The following is a 17,014-nucleotide window of genomic DNA, read 5'->3' on the forward strand; positions in this document are numbered from 1 at the left end:
TGGTCAGTCTTCTCCACTATGGCGAGGCACCATGTATTTCTGTCTAACTAATAGCTAATATTTCTGATTTTGCACCTATACATTTAAATTTGCATGTGCAAATGTTATGCGAAGTGGTCTCCTCTTTTGTCCTGTTTTGGGGTGTTGCATTTCCTCTTTTTTGCCAATGCATAACTGGCCACACTAATACTGAGACCAATGAGAATAAGGCCCGGCTGGGATTACCTTGGCCAAGCAGTGTTCATCCTGATGCAAGCAGATTTGGAGCAGATTGGCACTTGGCATCTCGTTAAAAAGAATACAAATACATTTCCTTTCCAGAGGAATGTTCCTTTCTCTCAAATGGAAGCCCAGCAATTGTTTTCATGCTTTTATACCAGTGGCCTAGGAGCTCAGTAGGTAGGAGCATTTTCCTACCAACTCCAAGATCATGATGCCCACTTTGCTTTGGAAGGGCTGGAGCTCAGTGGTAGAAAACATGTTTCCTGTATAGAAGGTCCCAGATTCCATCTCTGGCATCTTCAGATGTGGCTGGAAGAGACCTCTGCCCGAGACCTTGGAAGGCTGCTTCCAGCAAGCGTAAATTAGAGGTTCCCAACCTGGTGCCTTCCAGATGTTTCAGACTACAACTCCAATAGTTCCTCACCATTGGCTATGATACCTAGGGCTGATGGGAGTTGCAGTCCAACAGCATCTGGAGGGCCAGATCTTCTGCCTTCCTGGTATAGACAATACTTGCCCAGATGGACCAAGGATCTGTATAAGGCAACTTTTTGTGTTCCTCAGCTAAAGACTTGATTACAATGTGCTTTAGATGGGGACTACCCTGAAAAACAAAGTGTAGTCATACATTGGCAACCTCAACCAGACCCACACAAAAAGAACAAAGAGTTTTCCCCCAAAAGGACATTGAACTTCTTCCTCATACACTGACCTGATAAAGACTCAGCATAGCATAGTCAAAACGGAATGTTACTGGTACACTGTAGTTATTGGAGTCTGAGACGTGAGTTTCAATCAATTAAAAAATTTAGTTGATTTGGATGGGAAATTAATTTGTTTGTCTCCTATGATGTTCAAATGCTAGAAATTATCTCCAGATTCTAATAGTTATCTCCAAAATTGCACACATACGTGTAAATTAGCAGATGCAAATTTAATGAAAATTGGCATTCACTTTTGTCCTCTTTCATTTTATTTATTTATTTATTTCTATACCGCCCAATAGCCAGAGCTATCTTCGGCTCCCTTTTCCAGTGGTGTACGCCCTCCTTTTTGGCAATGCATAACTGGCCGCCCTAGTTGTGAAGGGGCAGAGGAAAAAATGCATAAATCAATAGAAATGGGGAGCAGATTCCAACAGCCATCCAAGAACCTTCAGATTTATGTGGTGCAATTAACGTGAGCTTTCCACAGTCCCACCAGCCACTCTTCCTACTACATCAAGCCACCAGGGCAGAACAGGTTTCTCATCAATATCTGTTTACACTGATGCACTGGTAATAAAGCATGAGTGCTAGTATGTCATCTGACAAGAACGTGAAGACATATGTATTATTATACGATTATTTTAACAAAACTGATATCGTTGCCAGGAAAACTTCGTGATTGTGGAGCTGGACTGTATATGCTCCCACATACCAGCTCAGCCCTCGACTATGCAATTACAGAAAACAAAAAGGAACCTTTTTCTCTATTGTGGATGTTCAGCCCAAAAACAGGTGAAGAGGTGGGGGGGGGAACATTTGATTACTATATATTTATCTATCATTATGAGCAGATACTCAAAAAATGAGTGAAGACAGCCAGCATCACAAACATACAGCAGGTTCAGAGCAAGGTCCACAGAGTAGATGAAACCCCTTTTTCATGAACAATAGACATCGCCCAGGCTTGTTTTGGCAACTCCTGCAATACAGATTTATTGGCACAGATTTGGCAATACAGGTTTATTGGCACTAAGATTAATACTGCTTGCTGCCCTTATAGCAGATTTCATTGCAGTGTCGATCCAAGCATGAGGGTGGGCTGTGTGTTCTCCAGCAAAATAGAGCCTCCCTTCATTCTGAAACAAAGTCTTGAAAAAGTGGCTGAACTGGTATGGGGTGGGGGAAGCAAAGGCCCCCATCGAAAACTTGTCTAGGGCCCATTTCTGTATCACATGCCTGTTGCAAACAGATCTGAGATAATCTTTGGACACATTGTGGACTTCTGACAAGTCATCCATCACCACATCAATGCACTTTTCCTCACTGAGAGGAACAAAGAAGTCAGCATCATCATTCCAGGTATAAGAAACTAGGAGTACCCCAAGGCCACTGGGGAAGTCATGGTTTGGGTAGTAGATAATTCGGGATGGGTGATCTGTGATTGACCTCCCACCTCGAATGCCATCTTTCTCCCAAAATCTGTCGGTGCACGCCAAGGCAATTTTAGTAGAACTTGCATAATGAAAGGAACGCAGAGCATGTGCCTTTGCATGGGAAAGAGGTGGCTGGAATTTGATGAGCCGTGTGGCTTTTGCAGTAGCTGTGACAAGGACATAGTCCACCGTCCAACATGAGAAGGCACTTTTGCCCAGTTTGCGGAAAAACACCCTCACTTTCTTGCCCAAACGAATAATCTTCTCCACTCTGCTGCTTAAATGGATTGTCCTGGGCATATCCTGGAGGAAGGCATTGGGGAGCTGGTCAAATCCACCGGTGATTTCTTCAAAACTGGTCACGGTGGGAGGAGGAAAGAGAACAGGAAAACAGTGAGAAGATCAACTCACTGAACAAACATGTAAACACTGAAAGACAAAAGCATTATTGCAACCATTGTATTTTATAAATTATTCCAAAAACGGGACGACTCTTTGATAATTCTGCTTACTGATCTATTTTAGGATACATCCAGAACAGCATGCTTGTCACATTCCACTTCAGTTTTGTCCCTCAATATTTTGTCCCCACTGATATTCATGTGTTTCCCCATGTGGGTCTTTGTGGCCTTCCACCCTTTTAGCTCAGTGGAAACCTCTACTTCCAATATCAACCACTCACTCTCTCATCACTCAGACCACCTGACATTCAGCCTTGCATGTCTATGCTGGCTTCCCATCCTCTTCTGCATCCAGGACAACTGTGTCCTTAGCTTCAAAGCTTTCCATAGGTTTGCTCCACTTTATCTTTCTGCCCTTATCTCCTGACATGACCCTGTCTGATCTATGGCCTTTGCTTCTCCAATTCTACCAACCTCAGCTGCTCAAAAGTCCCTTACTCTCTTTAATGGCTCCAGCCAATTATTTTGTTTTTAATACCTTTTATTCTATTTTTTATCTTTATAAATGAAATAAACAATACCAATAACCTAATCAATAACTACAATTTCCCAACAATACAGTATTCTTAGGGGGACACAGCAATAAAAATAGAAGAAGAAGAAGAAGAAGAAGAAGAAGAAGAAGAAGAAGAAGAAGAAGAAGAAGAAGAAAGAAAAAAAACATGAAAAAATATAAAAAGTTATTTAAAAGGATTAAATTTAAACTCCATGACACAGAAACTTCAAATCCCATTCTACTTAAAAATTATACCTATAACACTGGCAATATTACAATTCAATACAGCATAAATAATCAACCTTACATTTCAATATCATATCATCAGTCTTATAGCAAGGAAGGAGGCCTACAGTTCATTTCCAGTAACCATATATTGCTCTTCAGCTAACATATAATAATAAAGCTTAACAATTTAACCAGCCAAAAATCTTACTCACCAATAATGATAGTAATAATAATAAAAAGGAAGATTTAAAAGGATAAATAATAACAACAACAACAACAACAAATCACTAATACATGAATAGCATGAATAGCATGAAGAGAAGATTTTCCTAGAAGCTTTGCAACACACATATTTCAGACTCATGCCTGACCATTCAAGAATGATGGATTCCCATCTTCTGGCACCTTCCCTCTGTATAATCCCTAAACACCCCCAAATAGGGCCTAGTTCACACATGCATGTTCATCACTTAGTGGCTGCAGCATCAATGTGCATGTGTGGATTTCACAAATACAGACAGAATAGTCATATCACTGCATACATCACCTCAAAATAATGTTTTTCATTGGAGTCAGCTGTAACCCATCAAGCACAGAATAAATAAATGGTGAAAAGAAAAGCAGTTGATCATCTCTATTTGAGAATACATTTGACTTTGAATGTCACAGATAACTTCTGGCAGAGGCCACTGGCTTTTCAAGCTAGGAGGCTAGTCAATTTGGGGGACCATAAAATGATACTCTCTCTCCTAACAAAGACAATGTTTCACTCCATACCCATCAAAGAGAATACAAAATCGTCCCTCTCTTACCTGTTACCATCAAATAAGGTTGCATGTTCCAAGGCAGAAGTAAGGAAGGAAATGTGGAATCCAGAATCTTCATTCAAGAGGTCACCAATCATATCTACTGCTCCTCTGCTCAGATTTCCTTCTTTAATTAAGTATTCCTAATTGGGGGAAATGGGTGGGAAAGGTTGTTTAAAAGTGCACATTCCAACTTCTTCACTTTTGAACTTCAGCTTCATTTATTCTCAATTCCTTTCTCCGTTACCCCAAAACAAACATAGGGCTGTATCCAGAATCTACCTCCCACAGAGGGAAAGGCCCCTTCTGTAGGTGGCAGGGAGGCTTCTGATCCAGCACTGGTGGAATAGAGGAGGGCAACCTTTGTGGATTCCGGCTCCCTTTGAAGTCCCCTATACTCACCCCCTCTCAATCATGATCCTTAATATTCAATTTAGTTCTACTCCTTTTCATATATGCCCATCTTATTTAGGTTCACTGCTCCCACATTGTATTGTTTGTGTGAGCTATTTTATTTTATTTTTATTGCTTTTTGGCAGAAATGAGCAACTGACTGATTCTCAGTCATGCTCTGCTCTCTGTGAGTAGGACCAGTGGGCTGGCCAGAAATACAGGTGCCTTTGATGAATCAGCATACTGGGTTTGAAACTGGGCAAAGGGACGGACGCCCCTCACTATTGCTAAATGGTGCCCCTGTCTCCAATATGTATCACGTATATGAACAATCCTGATAACTGCATAACTACTGATTCTGAACTGAATAATACAGTATAATATTTACAACTGGAATTTTGTTGTGTGGGTTTTTTAAAAATAATTGGGTAGGGTTTGTTGTTGTTTATTCGGTCAGTCGCTTCCAACTCTTTGTGACTTCATGGACCAGCCCATGCCAGAGCTTCCTGTCAGCTGTCGCCACCCCCAGCTCCCCCAAGGTCGAGTCCGTCACCTCCAGAATATCATCCATCCATCTTGCCCTTGGGCGGCCCCTCTTCCTTTGGCCTTCCACTTTCCCTAGAATCAGCATCTTCTCCAGGGTATCCTGTCTTCTCATGATGTGGCCAAAGAACTTCAGTTTTGCCCTTAATATCATTCCCTCAAGTGAGCAGTCTGGCTTTATTTCCTGGAGTATGGACTGGTTTGATCTTCTGGCAGTCCAAGGCACTCCCAGAATTTTCCTCCAGCACCACAGTTCAAAAGCATCTATTTTCCTTCGCTCAGCCTTCCTTATGGTCCAGCTTTCGCAGCCATAGGTTACTACGGGGAATACCATTGCTTTCACTATGCGGACCTTTGTTGTCGGTGTGATGTCTCTGCTCTTCACTATTTGATCAAGATTTGTCATTGCTCTCCTCCCAAGAAGTAAACGTCTTCTGATTTCCTGGCTGCAGTCAGCATCTGCAGTAATCTTTGCACCTAGAAAGACAAAGTCTGTCACTGCCTCCACGTTTTCTCCCTCTATTTGCCAGTGATCAATCAAGCTGGTTGCCATAATCTTGGTTTTTTTGAGGTTTAACTGCAACCCAGCTTTTGCACTTTCTTCTTTCACCTTCATCATGAGGTTCCTCAGTTCCTCCTCGCTTTCAGCCATCAAAGTGGTATCATCAGCATATCTCAGATTGTTAATGTTTCTTCCAGCGATTTCAACTCCAGCCTTGGCTTCATCAAGCCCAGCACATCGCATGATGTGTTCTGCAAACAGGTTGAATAGGTAGGGTGAGAGTATACAACCCTGCCGTACTCCTTTCCCAATCTTAAACCACTCCGTTGTTCCGTGGTCTGTTCTTACCGTTGCTACTTGGTCGTTATACAGATTCCTCAGGAGGCAGACAAGATGACTTGGTATCCCCATCCCACCAAGAACTTGCCACAATTTGTTATGATCCACACAGTCAAAGGCTTTAGAATAGTCAATAAAACAGAAAGAGATGTTTTTCTGAAACTCCCTGGCTTTCTCCATTATCCAGCGGATATTGGCAATTTGGTCTCTAGTTCCTCTGCCTTTTCTAAACCCAGCTTGTACATCTGGCAATTCTCGTTCCATGAATTGCTGGAGTCTACCTTGCAAGATCTTGAGCATTACCTTACTGGCATGAAATAAGTGCCACCGTTCGATAGTTTGAACATTCTTTGGTGCTTCCCTTTTTTGGTATGGGGATATAAGTTGATCTTTTCCAATCTGTTGGCCATTCTTGTGTTTTCCAAATTTGCTGGCATATGGCATGCATCACCTTGACAGCATCATCTTGCAAGATTTTAAACAGTTCAGCTGGGATACCGTCATCTCCTGCTGCCTTGTTATTAGCAATGCTTCTTAAGGCCCATTCCACCTCACTCTTCAGGATGTCTGGCTCTAGCTCACTAACCACACCGTCAAATCTATCCCCGATATTATTATCCTTCCTATACAGATCTTCTGTATATTCTTGCCACCTTTTCTTGATCTCTTCTGCTTCTGTTTGGTCCTTGCCATCTTTGTTTTTGATCATACCCATTTTTGCCTGGAATTTACCTCCGATGTTTCTAATTTTCTGGAAGAGGTCTCTTCTCCTTCCTATTCTATTATCTTCTTCCGCTTCCGCACATTGCTTGTTTAAAAATAATTCCTTATCTCTTCTGGCTAACCTCTGGAATTTTGCATTTAATTGGGCATATCTCCCCCGATCACTGTTGCCTTTTGCTTTCCTTCTTTCTTGGGCTGCTTCCAGTGCCTCAGCAGACAGCCATCTTGCCTTCTTGATTTTCTTTTTCTTTGGGACGTTTTTTGTTGCCGCCTCCTGAACAATGTTGTGAACTTCTGTCCATAGTTCTTCCGGGACCCTATCTACTAAATCTAGTCCCTTAAATCTATTCTTCACCTCCACTGCATATTCATTAGGAATATTCGTGAGCTCATATCTAACTGATCTGTGGGTCATCCCTATTCTCTTTAGTCTGATTCTAAATTGTGCAATAAGAAGTTCATGATCTGAACTACAATCAGCTCCAGGTCTTGTTTTTACCGACTGCATAGATGTCCGCCACCTTTGGCTACAAAGGATGTAGTCAATCTGATTTCGGTGTCGACCGTCTGGTGAAGTCCATGTATAAAGTCGTCCCTTAGGTTGTTGGAAGAAAGTGTTTGTTATGCACAGTGAGTTGTCTTGGCAAAATTCTATCAGCCTATGTCCTGCTTCATTTTGTTCTCCCAGACCATGCTTGCCTGTAATTCCAGGTGTCGTTTGACTACCCACCTTAGCATTCCAGTCTCCTGTAATGAAAATAACATCTTTGTCTGGCGTACTCCAGTAGGTGCTGCAGCTCCTCACAGAAGTGATCTACTTCTGCTTCTTCAGCATCTGTGGTTGGGGCATATATTTGGATCACTGCGATGTTAAATGGCTTACCCTGAATTCGAATTGAGATCATTCTGTCATTTTTTGGATTGTATCCAAGCACTGCTTTAGCCACTTTATTAATAATTATGAAGGCTACTCCATTTCTTCTGTGTAGGGTTATATTATGCCTATTGTTGTATTTTGCTTTGTGCCCTTGGACATGGCAAAAGGGGGAGAGTCACTGTATTGTTGTTGTTGTTGTTGTTGTTGTTATTATTATTATTATATTCATATCCCATCGTTTTCCCTCTTGGAAGGAACCCAGGGTGGTTTACACAATCCTCCTCTGCTCCATTTTATCCTCACAACATCCCAGTGAGGTAGCTGAGAGCCAGTCACCCAGTGAGCTTCATGGCCAAGTGGGGACTACAACCCAGTCCCAGTCCACCACTCTAACCACTATACCACACTGGCTCTCATTAAAGCCTTGTTGCATGTCACACATCTTCTCCCCTGGAAATTCTAACCTGGAAGTACATTTCTCTGGGGTTTCTATTCCCCCACTTCTAGTAGACAGGCACACAAAATGGTGGGCCTCACCCAGGAAGCACTTTCATACTCTCCCCCTCCTCATCATTATGAGTTGAATGAGCCATCCATGTGCAAAGGAGCCCCACTAAATAGTTTGGGGGAAATGTACAGGGCCTGAGAGTATATTTGATTTTTAACGACAAGCAAATGCCCACTTCTCTTACCTTGGTGGAATACGAGTCGTATTTCTCCTTCAAGATTGTGCAGTTCTTTGTCACCTGCACAGGAACCATAAATAAAGGTAACTAACAAGCAAAGGGAAATACATACCACCATTTCCACCATTGAATGTTCATTCAGATTTTGAAATTGAGAAAAACACTTGTTGTAGATAACATCTCAGCGAGGGATGGGCAAACGAGCAATGTTCAAGTTCACCAAGGTTCTGTGAACATGAGCTCGCTGCTTGATTTGGGCTCATGTTTGCAATCACTGTTTTGTGCCAATGGGAGAATTGCGCAAAACAAATAGTTATTGAACATGAAAGTTGCGCAAACAATTCCCACATTGGCACAAATTTCCAAAATTGGGCAAACTCTCCCAACAGACAAAAGTGTGGGTGATTTAAAATGTGTGCATTTTGAGAAAACTGTGCATTTGTGAACATGAAGGCAAGTTCAGGAATTTGCCAACATTTTCAGAGAAAATGCTCTCCTGTTTGCATTCGCATTCAGGATCGCCTGAATGGGGCATTTTTGAGTGATTTGAGAACTGAAACAAAATTCTCACACATCCCTAATGTCGATGGTGGTTATACTAACTTATGTGCCCTGGTGGCACTATACCAGGGCCACATTCCCTCAGGGGTAATCTGTGCCTGCCAGCAGTGGGTGTGGCTGAAGCCAGTGGCGGGTGGAGCGAAAGCCAAAACTGGGTAGCACACTCCCTCCCCTTTTCTTCCTCTCCACTCAGTGGGCTGCCACAGATTACTCCTGCTAGAGGTCTGAACTGATTGCAAAGGCTTTTGAAATTTGGCCAAGGCCCACATGACATTAACTGAGGGCTGCTTATGGCCCTAGGGCTACAACTTGCCCACCTAAGCACTCTACAAACAATAGCCCAGATTGAAATAATTGTGCAACAAGTTCCACATGCACAAGGGAGTTTGGGGCTTGTGTTTTCAGGAACAGCACTCTACCTCCATCACCACCACCATGTATTTGTGAAACAAATTGTGATACATGAGAATTTTGGGCAAGGATTTAGAAGATTGCAATATTCAGGGCCACTTCATGCATTGCAGATTCCCAATAAGGAAATAATATCACGTAGGAAATTATGGGTTTGCTTTAATGTGCAAAGTGGAGAACAGTTAGGGTGCAATCCTGTGGTCACTAGACAACGCCTATAGGGCCATAGGATATCTTGATTTCTGGGATCCGAGGTTGGAACCAAGGCTCCAAACTTGGAGCCCAGTAACCACCAATCGCCCTCCCCCCACCCCCTCCCCCTCGTAGCCAGAGTGGTTCTCTCTGCACCAGCTACATCTCCGTACTCAGAAATAGAGCACAGAGACGGGGGAAAGGGAGTGGTCCCAGGGGCAGGGAGGGGAGGAGACCACGGAAGCTGTGTTACGCGGCTTCCTACGTGCTTTGCGGCCTCCTTCCCTCCCCGTCCCCAAAGCCATAGCTAGACAGGCCTCTAGCCAAAAATGCAGCACAGCCAGAGCACCGAGGCGAGGATCACCTCCATGCCCCAGCCACCCTGCATTGGATTTTCGGCAGCCTCCAAGTTTGGAGGCTGCCAACTATCTCAATAGGATTGTGCCCTCCATGTGTGAAGTGGAAGGCACTTAATGTGCATAGCGGAGGACAAGTGTTATATGACTACTTAACCATAAACTCTTCTTCGAAATGCACGTACCTTATCCATTGTTCCCTCATAGAGTTCATCAGCAGACTTTCCCCTCTCACTGGGATCCACTTCATATTCAAAGAGGTCAGGATTTTCATTCACAGTTCCCACCCTTTCCCTTCTATTTCTCATTAAATACCAGGCATTTTTATCTGTCTGGACAAATGGGTTTAACATGAGGTTGAATTTCTTAAGATATTCATGAATAATTCTGAAAAGAAAAACAGCAAAAGACTGTGAGAGAAAGCATTTGGAAAACACAAGACCATATCATAGGAGAGGACATGATACTTCTATATCCAGGAATGCTAGCATGCTGTGAGTCAGCAATCCAACTTTTGCAAATCGGAAGGGCAGAGGAGAAAATGCAGGAAAGGAATATGTCTGAACACATTTCGTTATATAGAGTTGCATCTCAAATGCAACAGGTGTTCTACGCTCACTACCTCTGCCCTATTCAGCGGTAGGGATGTCAGAGAATTCTGCCACGAATTGAAATGGGATCGAATCGCCATCAATCCGTGCCGCGGAATCCTCCGCAGAACGGAATGGCGAGGTCCCGTGGAGTCAGCGCTTACACGGCTCCTTTTTTTTGGTCCGCAAAATGCTGGAATTTACAAAAATTACGAAAGAAAATCCATAAATCGGAACGAGTGAAATAGAATGCAAATGGATTTCCTATTTTTACGAAAATAAATATGCACTTTCCTGTAACCATGCAGCTTTCTTTCGCTGGGACTGAGTGTCAGGGTTGGATCGGAGCCCAGAGAGCCCCAAAGCAGTTCTGATTCTGAGGAAGAGATAGAAACTGTGGGAGAGGAACCCGCGCACTGTTCAGAGGCGCAGCCAGGGGGAGAGCCCCTCCCAGTACACATTCCTGAGAGTGATAGTGACCCTGGCAGGGAGAGGGAGGCACAACAGCAGTTTCTGGATGCTAGGCGCTGGCACAGCATCAAGCAGGAGATGGCGGGCGCTGAGAGGAGGCGCTCAGCCCACTTGGCGCGATGGCAACAACAGCGCCCCAATGCCCCACGGGAAAGGGGTGGACTCTCTCTTTCTATCCCATAAGTTCAGAGGTTTCCCACCTTCCCCCCTCCAAACAGAGATCAACTGATTCCCAAGGTTAGAACCCCCTAGTAGGCAGCTCTCTTAAGTCTCACTTGTAGGATTAAGCAATTAGCATCTGTAAGCGTCATTAGGTTGAATGGAAATAAAGCCTTGGAAAAGAGCCCTATTGTCTGCGTGTTGATTCTGGCTACCTGAGGATTTGAGAAGGCAGCAGGGGCGACCTTCTGACACTGAATCGCGAATCAGCTGCTCATATATATGCTTCTTCTAAACCAGTGGTGAGCCAGTTCAGGAGGTCTGGGGGGCATTTTTGTGCCCTGTTGGCTGTACTCCCCCCCCCCAGCACCAATAAATTAAAAGAAGATGAAGACAAAGAAGAAATGGTATCCAGGGTGTAGTTTGTTTGGAAGCTAATTTTGGCCCCTTCAGTGCTCTATGGTAGCTATTGAGTACTAAAAGGTTCAAAAAGGCGGTCAGGATGGCCACTCAGGGCACCATTTTGTTAAGGTAAATGTTTAGGGGTCACAGCAAGGAGCAGTAGGAGCTCCATGCAGCCCATGGGGCACATGTTGGCCACCCATTCTAAACACAAAAATCACACCAATTAATTGTTTTCAGGGAATGAGGAGCGGGAGGGATGAAGCCCAGGAGAATATAACTACTATACTGCAGATCAGTACTTTCTCTTTCAAGTATCCAGAGGGAACAATGTTAATTACTCAATCAGTCAATCAATCCCTTCCTTTCCTATGACCCAGTTTACAATAATAAAACAATACAATTAAAAACATATAATAAAACAGCAATGTCATTACAACAAAACACCGCAAAGCCATAACAGCAGCTGTGTGACCAAATGTTGTCTGAAACAACACCTTAACCAAATAGTGGACTGCTGTGCTGTAAAGGATGTCAGGTGACCATCTTTTGTACCTGATGGTCCACAGATGAAGAAACGAGTTTTTAAAACGAGTTTTGGTCGTTGGTGGTTAGGACACACCGCACCTGCTCAGAAGGAGATTGGAGAAGCAATTTGGAGATGAAGTAGTAGAAGAAGGAATCTTAGGGCCAAACTAGACAAGATTTCAGTGAGCCATGACTGGATCTCCAGTCTTTTTAAATTTTAGCAGGCAGTAGCTAGGACCCAAACTGGATTAGGATTGTGGTGCTTTGGGAGAGAGGGATAAAACATTTTTCCCATGCTGGTTTTCTAATGAAAATCACCCCACCTAAAGATGCTGTTTGCCCTGACAGGAATAACACAGACTGTATGCATGTGCTCCTTACGAGGCAAATAGCAGTTGGGGGGGGGGGATTTTCACTGGGAAATTGGTATGGACCAATTCCATCTCCCTCCAGTGTTGCGGACCTGAGCATTATGTCTGATCATGGCTATTTGTCATCTCATCGAGTTTGGCCCTTATTGGGCTCCAAATGCATGCTGTTGTTTACTATATAAACCAACAAAAATAAATACCTGTTATTAAATGATAATATTTATATTATTTACATAGTGCCTACACCTAACTAAGCAGAATATAAACAGTTTAAAAAGACAGGCTGTTCCCTCAGGTTTACAGTCTGAGGCAGTCTTCCCCAGATGTGGTGCTCTCCAGATGTGGTGCCCTCCAGATAACTCCCTTAAGGCCCAACCAGAATAATCAATGGTCAAGGATTATGGGAGTTGTAGTCCAAAACATTGGGAGGGTACCCTGTTGGGGAAGGCTGGTCTAAGAGATGAGGCAGGATGGAAATAATTGAGAAAAAGGGTTGAAGAGAGTTGCTTTTCTGTGGGAGAAAGGGGTTTGACAGATTGCCACTGTCTCCCTGGGTGCCTGTCTGCTTCTCCATGCTCGAGGCGTATATTTGTAAATAGACAGATATTTCAAAAGGCACTGTAAGTCTCCAGCGCTTTCTCTCATCCAAACGAAATAAAAGCCCCTGGAACTTTTTGCCTCTCAGGGAAAGTGGGGAGTGGCTCACAGCTCTTTACACAGGTGGTTTAACAATAAACTGAACCTGCAACAGGCAGACATGAAATGTGTGGTGGTTGAGCAGCAAGCTGTGAGTCTGAACTGCCCTGAGTCTGAAATATTATGAGGGGTGGTATATGAACCACCACCAGACAGGCACGAACTCTACAGTGGTCGAGCACATCATGTAGTCACTTGAGTGGCAAGCCTTGCCTGTGAACTGCCCTAAATGTGAAATATTATGATGGGTGGTATATGAATGCCCTAAATCAATAAAAACAAAAACATAGTAACTGCAAACCACTGAAATAAAACAAACGAACAAACAAACACCCCCTAATGTGCTTAGACCTGGGGTGCAGAATCTCTTTCAGCCTGAGGGCCAAATTCCATTTTGGAGAAGCTCTCAAGGGACACGTTCCAGTGGTGGGCGGGGCAGAAGTCAAAATGGGGTGGGGCCAAAAAGGGGCCAGTCAAAATACCAAAGCTACCAACATGTTATCACTTGAAGCTCTTCCTGCCAGTAACCAAGCCTTTGGAGAGGCATTTCAGCCTTTTAGAATGGGGAAAAACTGCACAAAAGCTGGGAAACAACTTATCAGTGGTTCGGGGAAGGGGTGGGGTCACTAGAAGGGGGCATGGCCTTCTGGGGAAGCCTGATGTGGCCCCTGGGCCTGAAGTTCTGCACCCCTGGCTTAGGCCCAGCTAAGTTCAGAGCATCCTCCCTCCCGCTGCATGAAAGGAATGGGTTTTCTGCATGATTGGTACCACGCCTTTTTCCTTACCTGTGGGTCTTGGGCAGACGCATAGCTCCCAATTCTACAAACCAGTCCTTCTCACGATAGGTCTTTATCCGCCCTCCCACGTGGTCACTGGCTTCCAGAATCTCAACCTAGGAACAAAAAAAATGCTTTGTTTTGCATCATTCTGCCACGTTTCCTTCAAGATTGCTACCCCAGATATAAACAGACCTATTAACAATACACAATGTTGTGTAATAAATACACAACAAACATTACTATACACCACCAAGGAAGTGGCCATAACTCCATGACAGAGCACCTGATTTACATGTAGAATGGCCCAGCTGCCATCCTTGGCATCTCCCATTAAAAGGGTGAAATGGCAACTTGAAGTTGAAAGACCTGCTGTGTCTCAAACCTTACAAAGCTACTGCCGGTATTTGTCAGAATAGTCAATATAAGACTAGACAGACAAATAGTTCGACCAGTTTAAGGAAGCTACCTATGTTCTTAACCTCAGTGTACAGCAGAGGAGAGATGGTTACTCTCAGTTTCTCATTTTTCCCATTTTAAATTCAGCTCGTCCCAAATGTGAATTTTTTTTGAAGTTCACATGAAAATTCTTTTAAAATTTTGTGCACACTTTTGCCTAATATATACATCTTTGTATGCAGCTTTACCTGACATGCACATTTTTTGCAAGTGGTTTTCCTAATATAATGAAGTTCTGAACATTATTTTCACTAATTTATGCATTTTTGTGTGCACTTTTCTCTACTTTGTGCGATAGTGCATGTTTGGATTGGAGAATTCCATTGCAAAATTTGAAGAAGTGTAAATTTCAAAGGAAGGCTGAATTTCTGTTTGTATATAGGTTCAAAAATGCAAAATTAGACAAGTTCGCATTAAAATGCAAAACAAGCAAATTTCTCACTATCCCTACAGCAGAGTGGAAACCCTTCCATTATAGACACTGGCACAAGTCACTGAGTATGAAAGTAAAGGTAGCACCTGAGTTGCCCATAAGAAAAATTACAAAATCCATATTGGTGTAATACCCTAATTTACAAAATTACAAAATCCATATTAGTCTAATACACTTATTGGGCCAACTGAAAGGTCACAAAAATACGCAGTTTTTCAAGATCTTCACAACTCTTCATCAGGGATGTTGTTACAAAAAGGGGGAGGGGATAGGAGGGGGGAAAGGCTGACTTGATGTTGAAGTCATGGTGTCTGCATAGCCAGAGTCTTCAGATGAAATGGGGAAAGTGGGTCTGCAGGCATTCAAACTGGGCTCTACCAGGTGATATAATGGTTTGAGGTTTCACCTGGAACTAGGGGCAGTTCCAGATAAAGCCTGAAACCATCACATCACCTGACATATTCACACCTCAGATAGGAAATATTTGTCTCAAAATTTCAATTCAAATGCTTGAATTGACTTAATGCCATGTCTTAATTCTGATTTTGGCTGGATTCAAATTTGAAATCTCCTAAGTTGTCAACTGTTGAATAGTAATTGTTGTGAACCGCCCAGACAGCTTTGGCTATTGGCCGGTATAGAAATGTAATAAATAAATAAATACTGTTGCATATTATCTGTCAAATGCTGTTAAGATACTAAATGCCATTACATGCAAAAGATTAAATACAGAAGCATGCCAATCATCAAACACAGGGGTTTCAGGTTCAGTCCAGAGCAATGGGAAGTGACCTAGGCAGGATGCCCCTCCCCCTCCCAAGCATAGTTCCCCGTGCACACAGCCCCTAAGTACAAGTATGATAATAATCTGGCAGAGGACAATGGAATCAATTTCATGCCTAGTCACCTCATAGCATGACTCAGGGCACTGCCAACTGGTAGCATTTAAATAAGAATGACTTACCTGACAGGGTTGTGTGTTTCTTTGAAGAGATAAATAATGTAAGTCTATATATGATGGGTTGGATTTAAGCTGGGTCTACACTGGCAGCGGTGGATTTTCCTGCCCCCTCCTTCCCACAGTAGCCCCTCCATCCTCCTAGAAATGCTACAGAGAGTCAGGAAATCCTACTAAATGGGGCAAGCTGTGGTGTGGGAGGAGGGAGAACCCCCCAAATTGGGCAGCGGAATCTTCCATGAATGAAGGCCTTCCTTCCGTGGAAGGCAGATTCTGGATCCAACATGCTGGAAATACCAAATATTAATACAAAAGCCACTCACTCAGAAAGCTCTAGTTTCTCCTTTTTTGGTTGAGATTAAAGGCCTGTGTTTGTCAGTCAGTGCAATTACCTGATGTCCGGCATCTTTCAGTAACTTGGCAGCAGTGAGTCCACTTATTCCTGCCCCAACAATCACCACAGTCTTTGGCTCCAAAGTCTTTTCCAGCCCATTTTTGGCAACGTTTAGCAGCTCCTCATAGTCAGGGTCATCAAAACACTTCATCCACTCCTCCTGTTCGACAGCATGCTGTTTGGAGACCAAGGCTGCCACGAGCAGCAGGAATGCGAAAAATGCTAGAAGAAAGGAAAGCAACGATTTAACAAGGATGATGATGCAAAAGAGAAAGCAAATCAATGAAGCATGAAAACAAATGTTGGTTAATTCATTTTCACCTTTGATTCTGATGCTATTTGGATTCTCTAGAAAACGTTTAATAAATAACCACGTACTGTTCGGCTGAACACCAAGTTGGTGGAGATCTACTGCAACTTTTCTTTTTAAGTCATTTGAAGAACTGGGTAACAAACTGACCAAAGAATAAGCATTGCAGTCTTTTGTCACACTTGAATCAAATGTACTAACTGTACAACCACCCACGGCCAAATCAAAAGCATTGATCTGTCCCTTTAATTCCAGTTGATCTTCCTCCCTTAACTGCTGCAACTGCGTTACTTAACATTTATGTTGTGCCACTGTACTCAGAACATCTGTTTTGGGCACAATCCTATGGGGGTAGTCGGCCGCCTCTGAACTTGGAGGTGACCGTCTATCCAAAGGAGAACTCAAAAGAGAAACCTCATAATTTACACCATTTTAATTAACTGTAAATCACATTAAGGGCTCTATTCAGGTCAAAAGGTGATTCATAAAGGTATAACATAAATGAATTAATTAACAAAGAGTCAAGGTGGA

At 43.1% G+C, this 17,014-nt stretch overlaps 1 protein-coding gene across 1 annotated transcript; it reads right to left on the bottom strand.

Annotated features, from left to right (window-relative positions):
- Positions 1–1,900: 1,900 nt before the first annotated feature.
- Positions 1,901–16,378, bottom strand: LOC146355189 (L-amino-acid oxidase-like). Its single transcript, XM_084840780.1, has 6 exons — positions 16,172–16,378; positions 13,939–14,045; positions 10,122–10,323; positions 8,423–8,476; positions 4,360–4,496; positions 1,901–2,717 (listed from the first exon to the last, which is right to left on the bottom strand). The coding sequence occupies exons 1-6, from the start codon at positions 16,322–16,324 to the stop codon at positions 1,922–1,924; spliced, it is 1,449 nt and encodes a 482-aa protein (XP_084696906.1). The 5' UTR covers positions 16,325–16,378; the 3' UTR covers positions 1,901–1,921.
- Positions 16,379–17,014: the final 636 nt, after the last annotated feature.

Source organism: Heloderma suspectum, chromosome 2 (assembly GCF_057233095.1).
Source record: "Heloderma suspectum isolate Gila_16-S chromosome 2, 16-S_ref, whole genome shotgun sequence".
Lineage (NCBI taxonomy): Eukaryota > Metazoa > Chordata > Lepidosauria > Squamata > Helodermatidae > Heloderma > Heloderma suspectum.

Bases quoted from the DNA above. Each gene is read 5' to 3' on its own strand.
- LOC146355189 (XM_084840780.1), bottom strand. From the start codon at position 16,324: ATGAAGTGTTTTGATGACCCTGACTATGAGGAGCTGCTAAACGTTGCC. The intron at 10,324-13,938 runs GTAAGGAAAAAG...TTTTCTTTTCAG, and splicing joins CGTCTGCCCAAGACCCACAG to AATTATTCATGAATATCTTA. The intron at 8,477-10,121 runs GTACGTGCATTT...GTTCCTGTGCAG, and splicing joins ATGAGGGAACAATGGATAAG to GTGACAAAGAACTGCACAAT.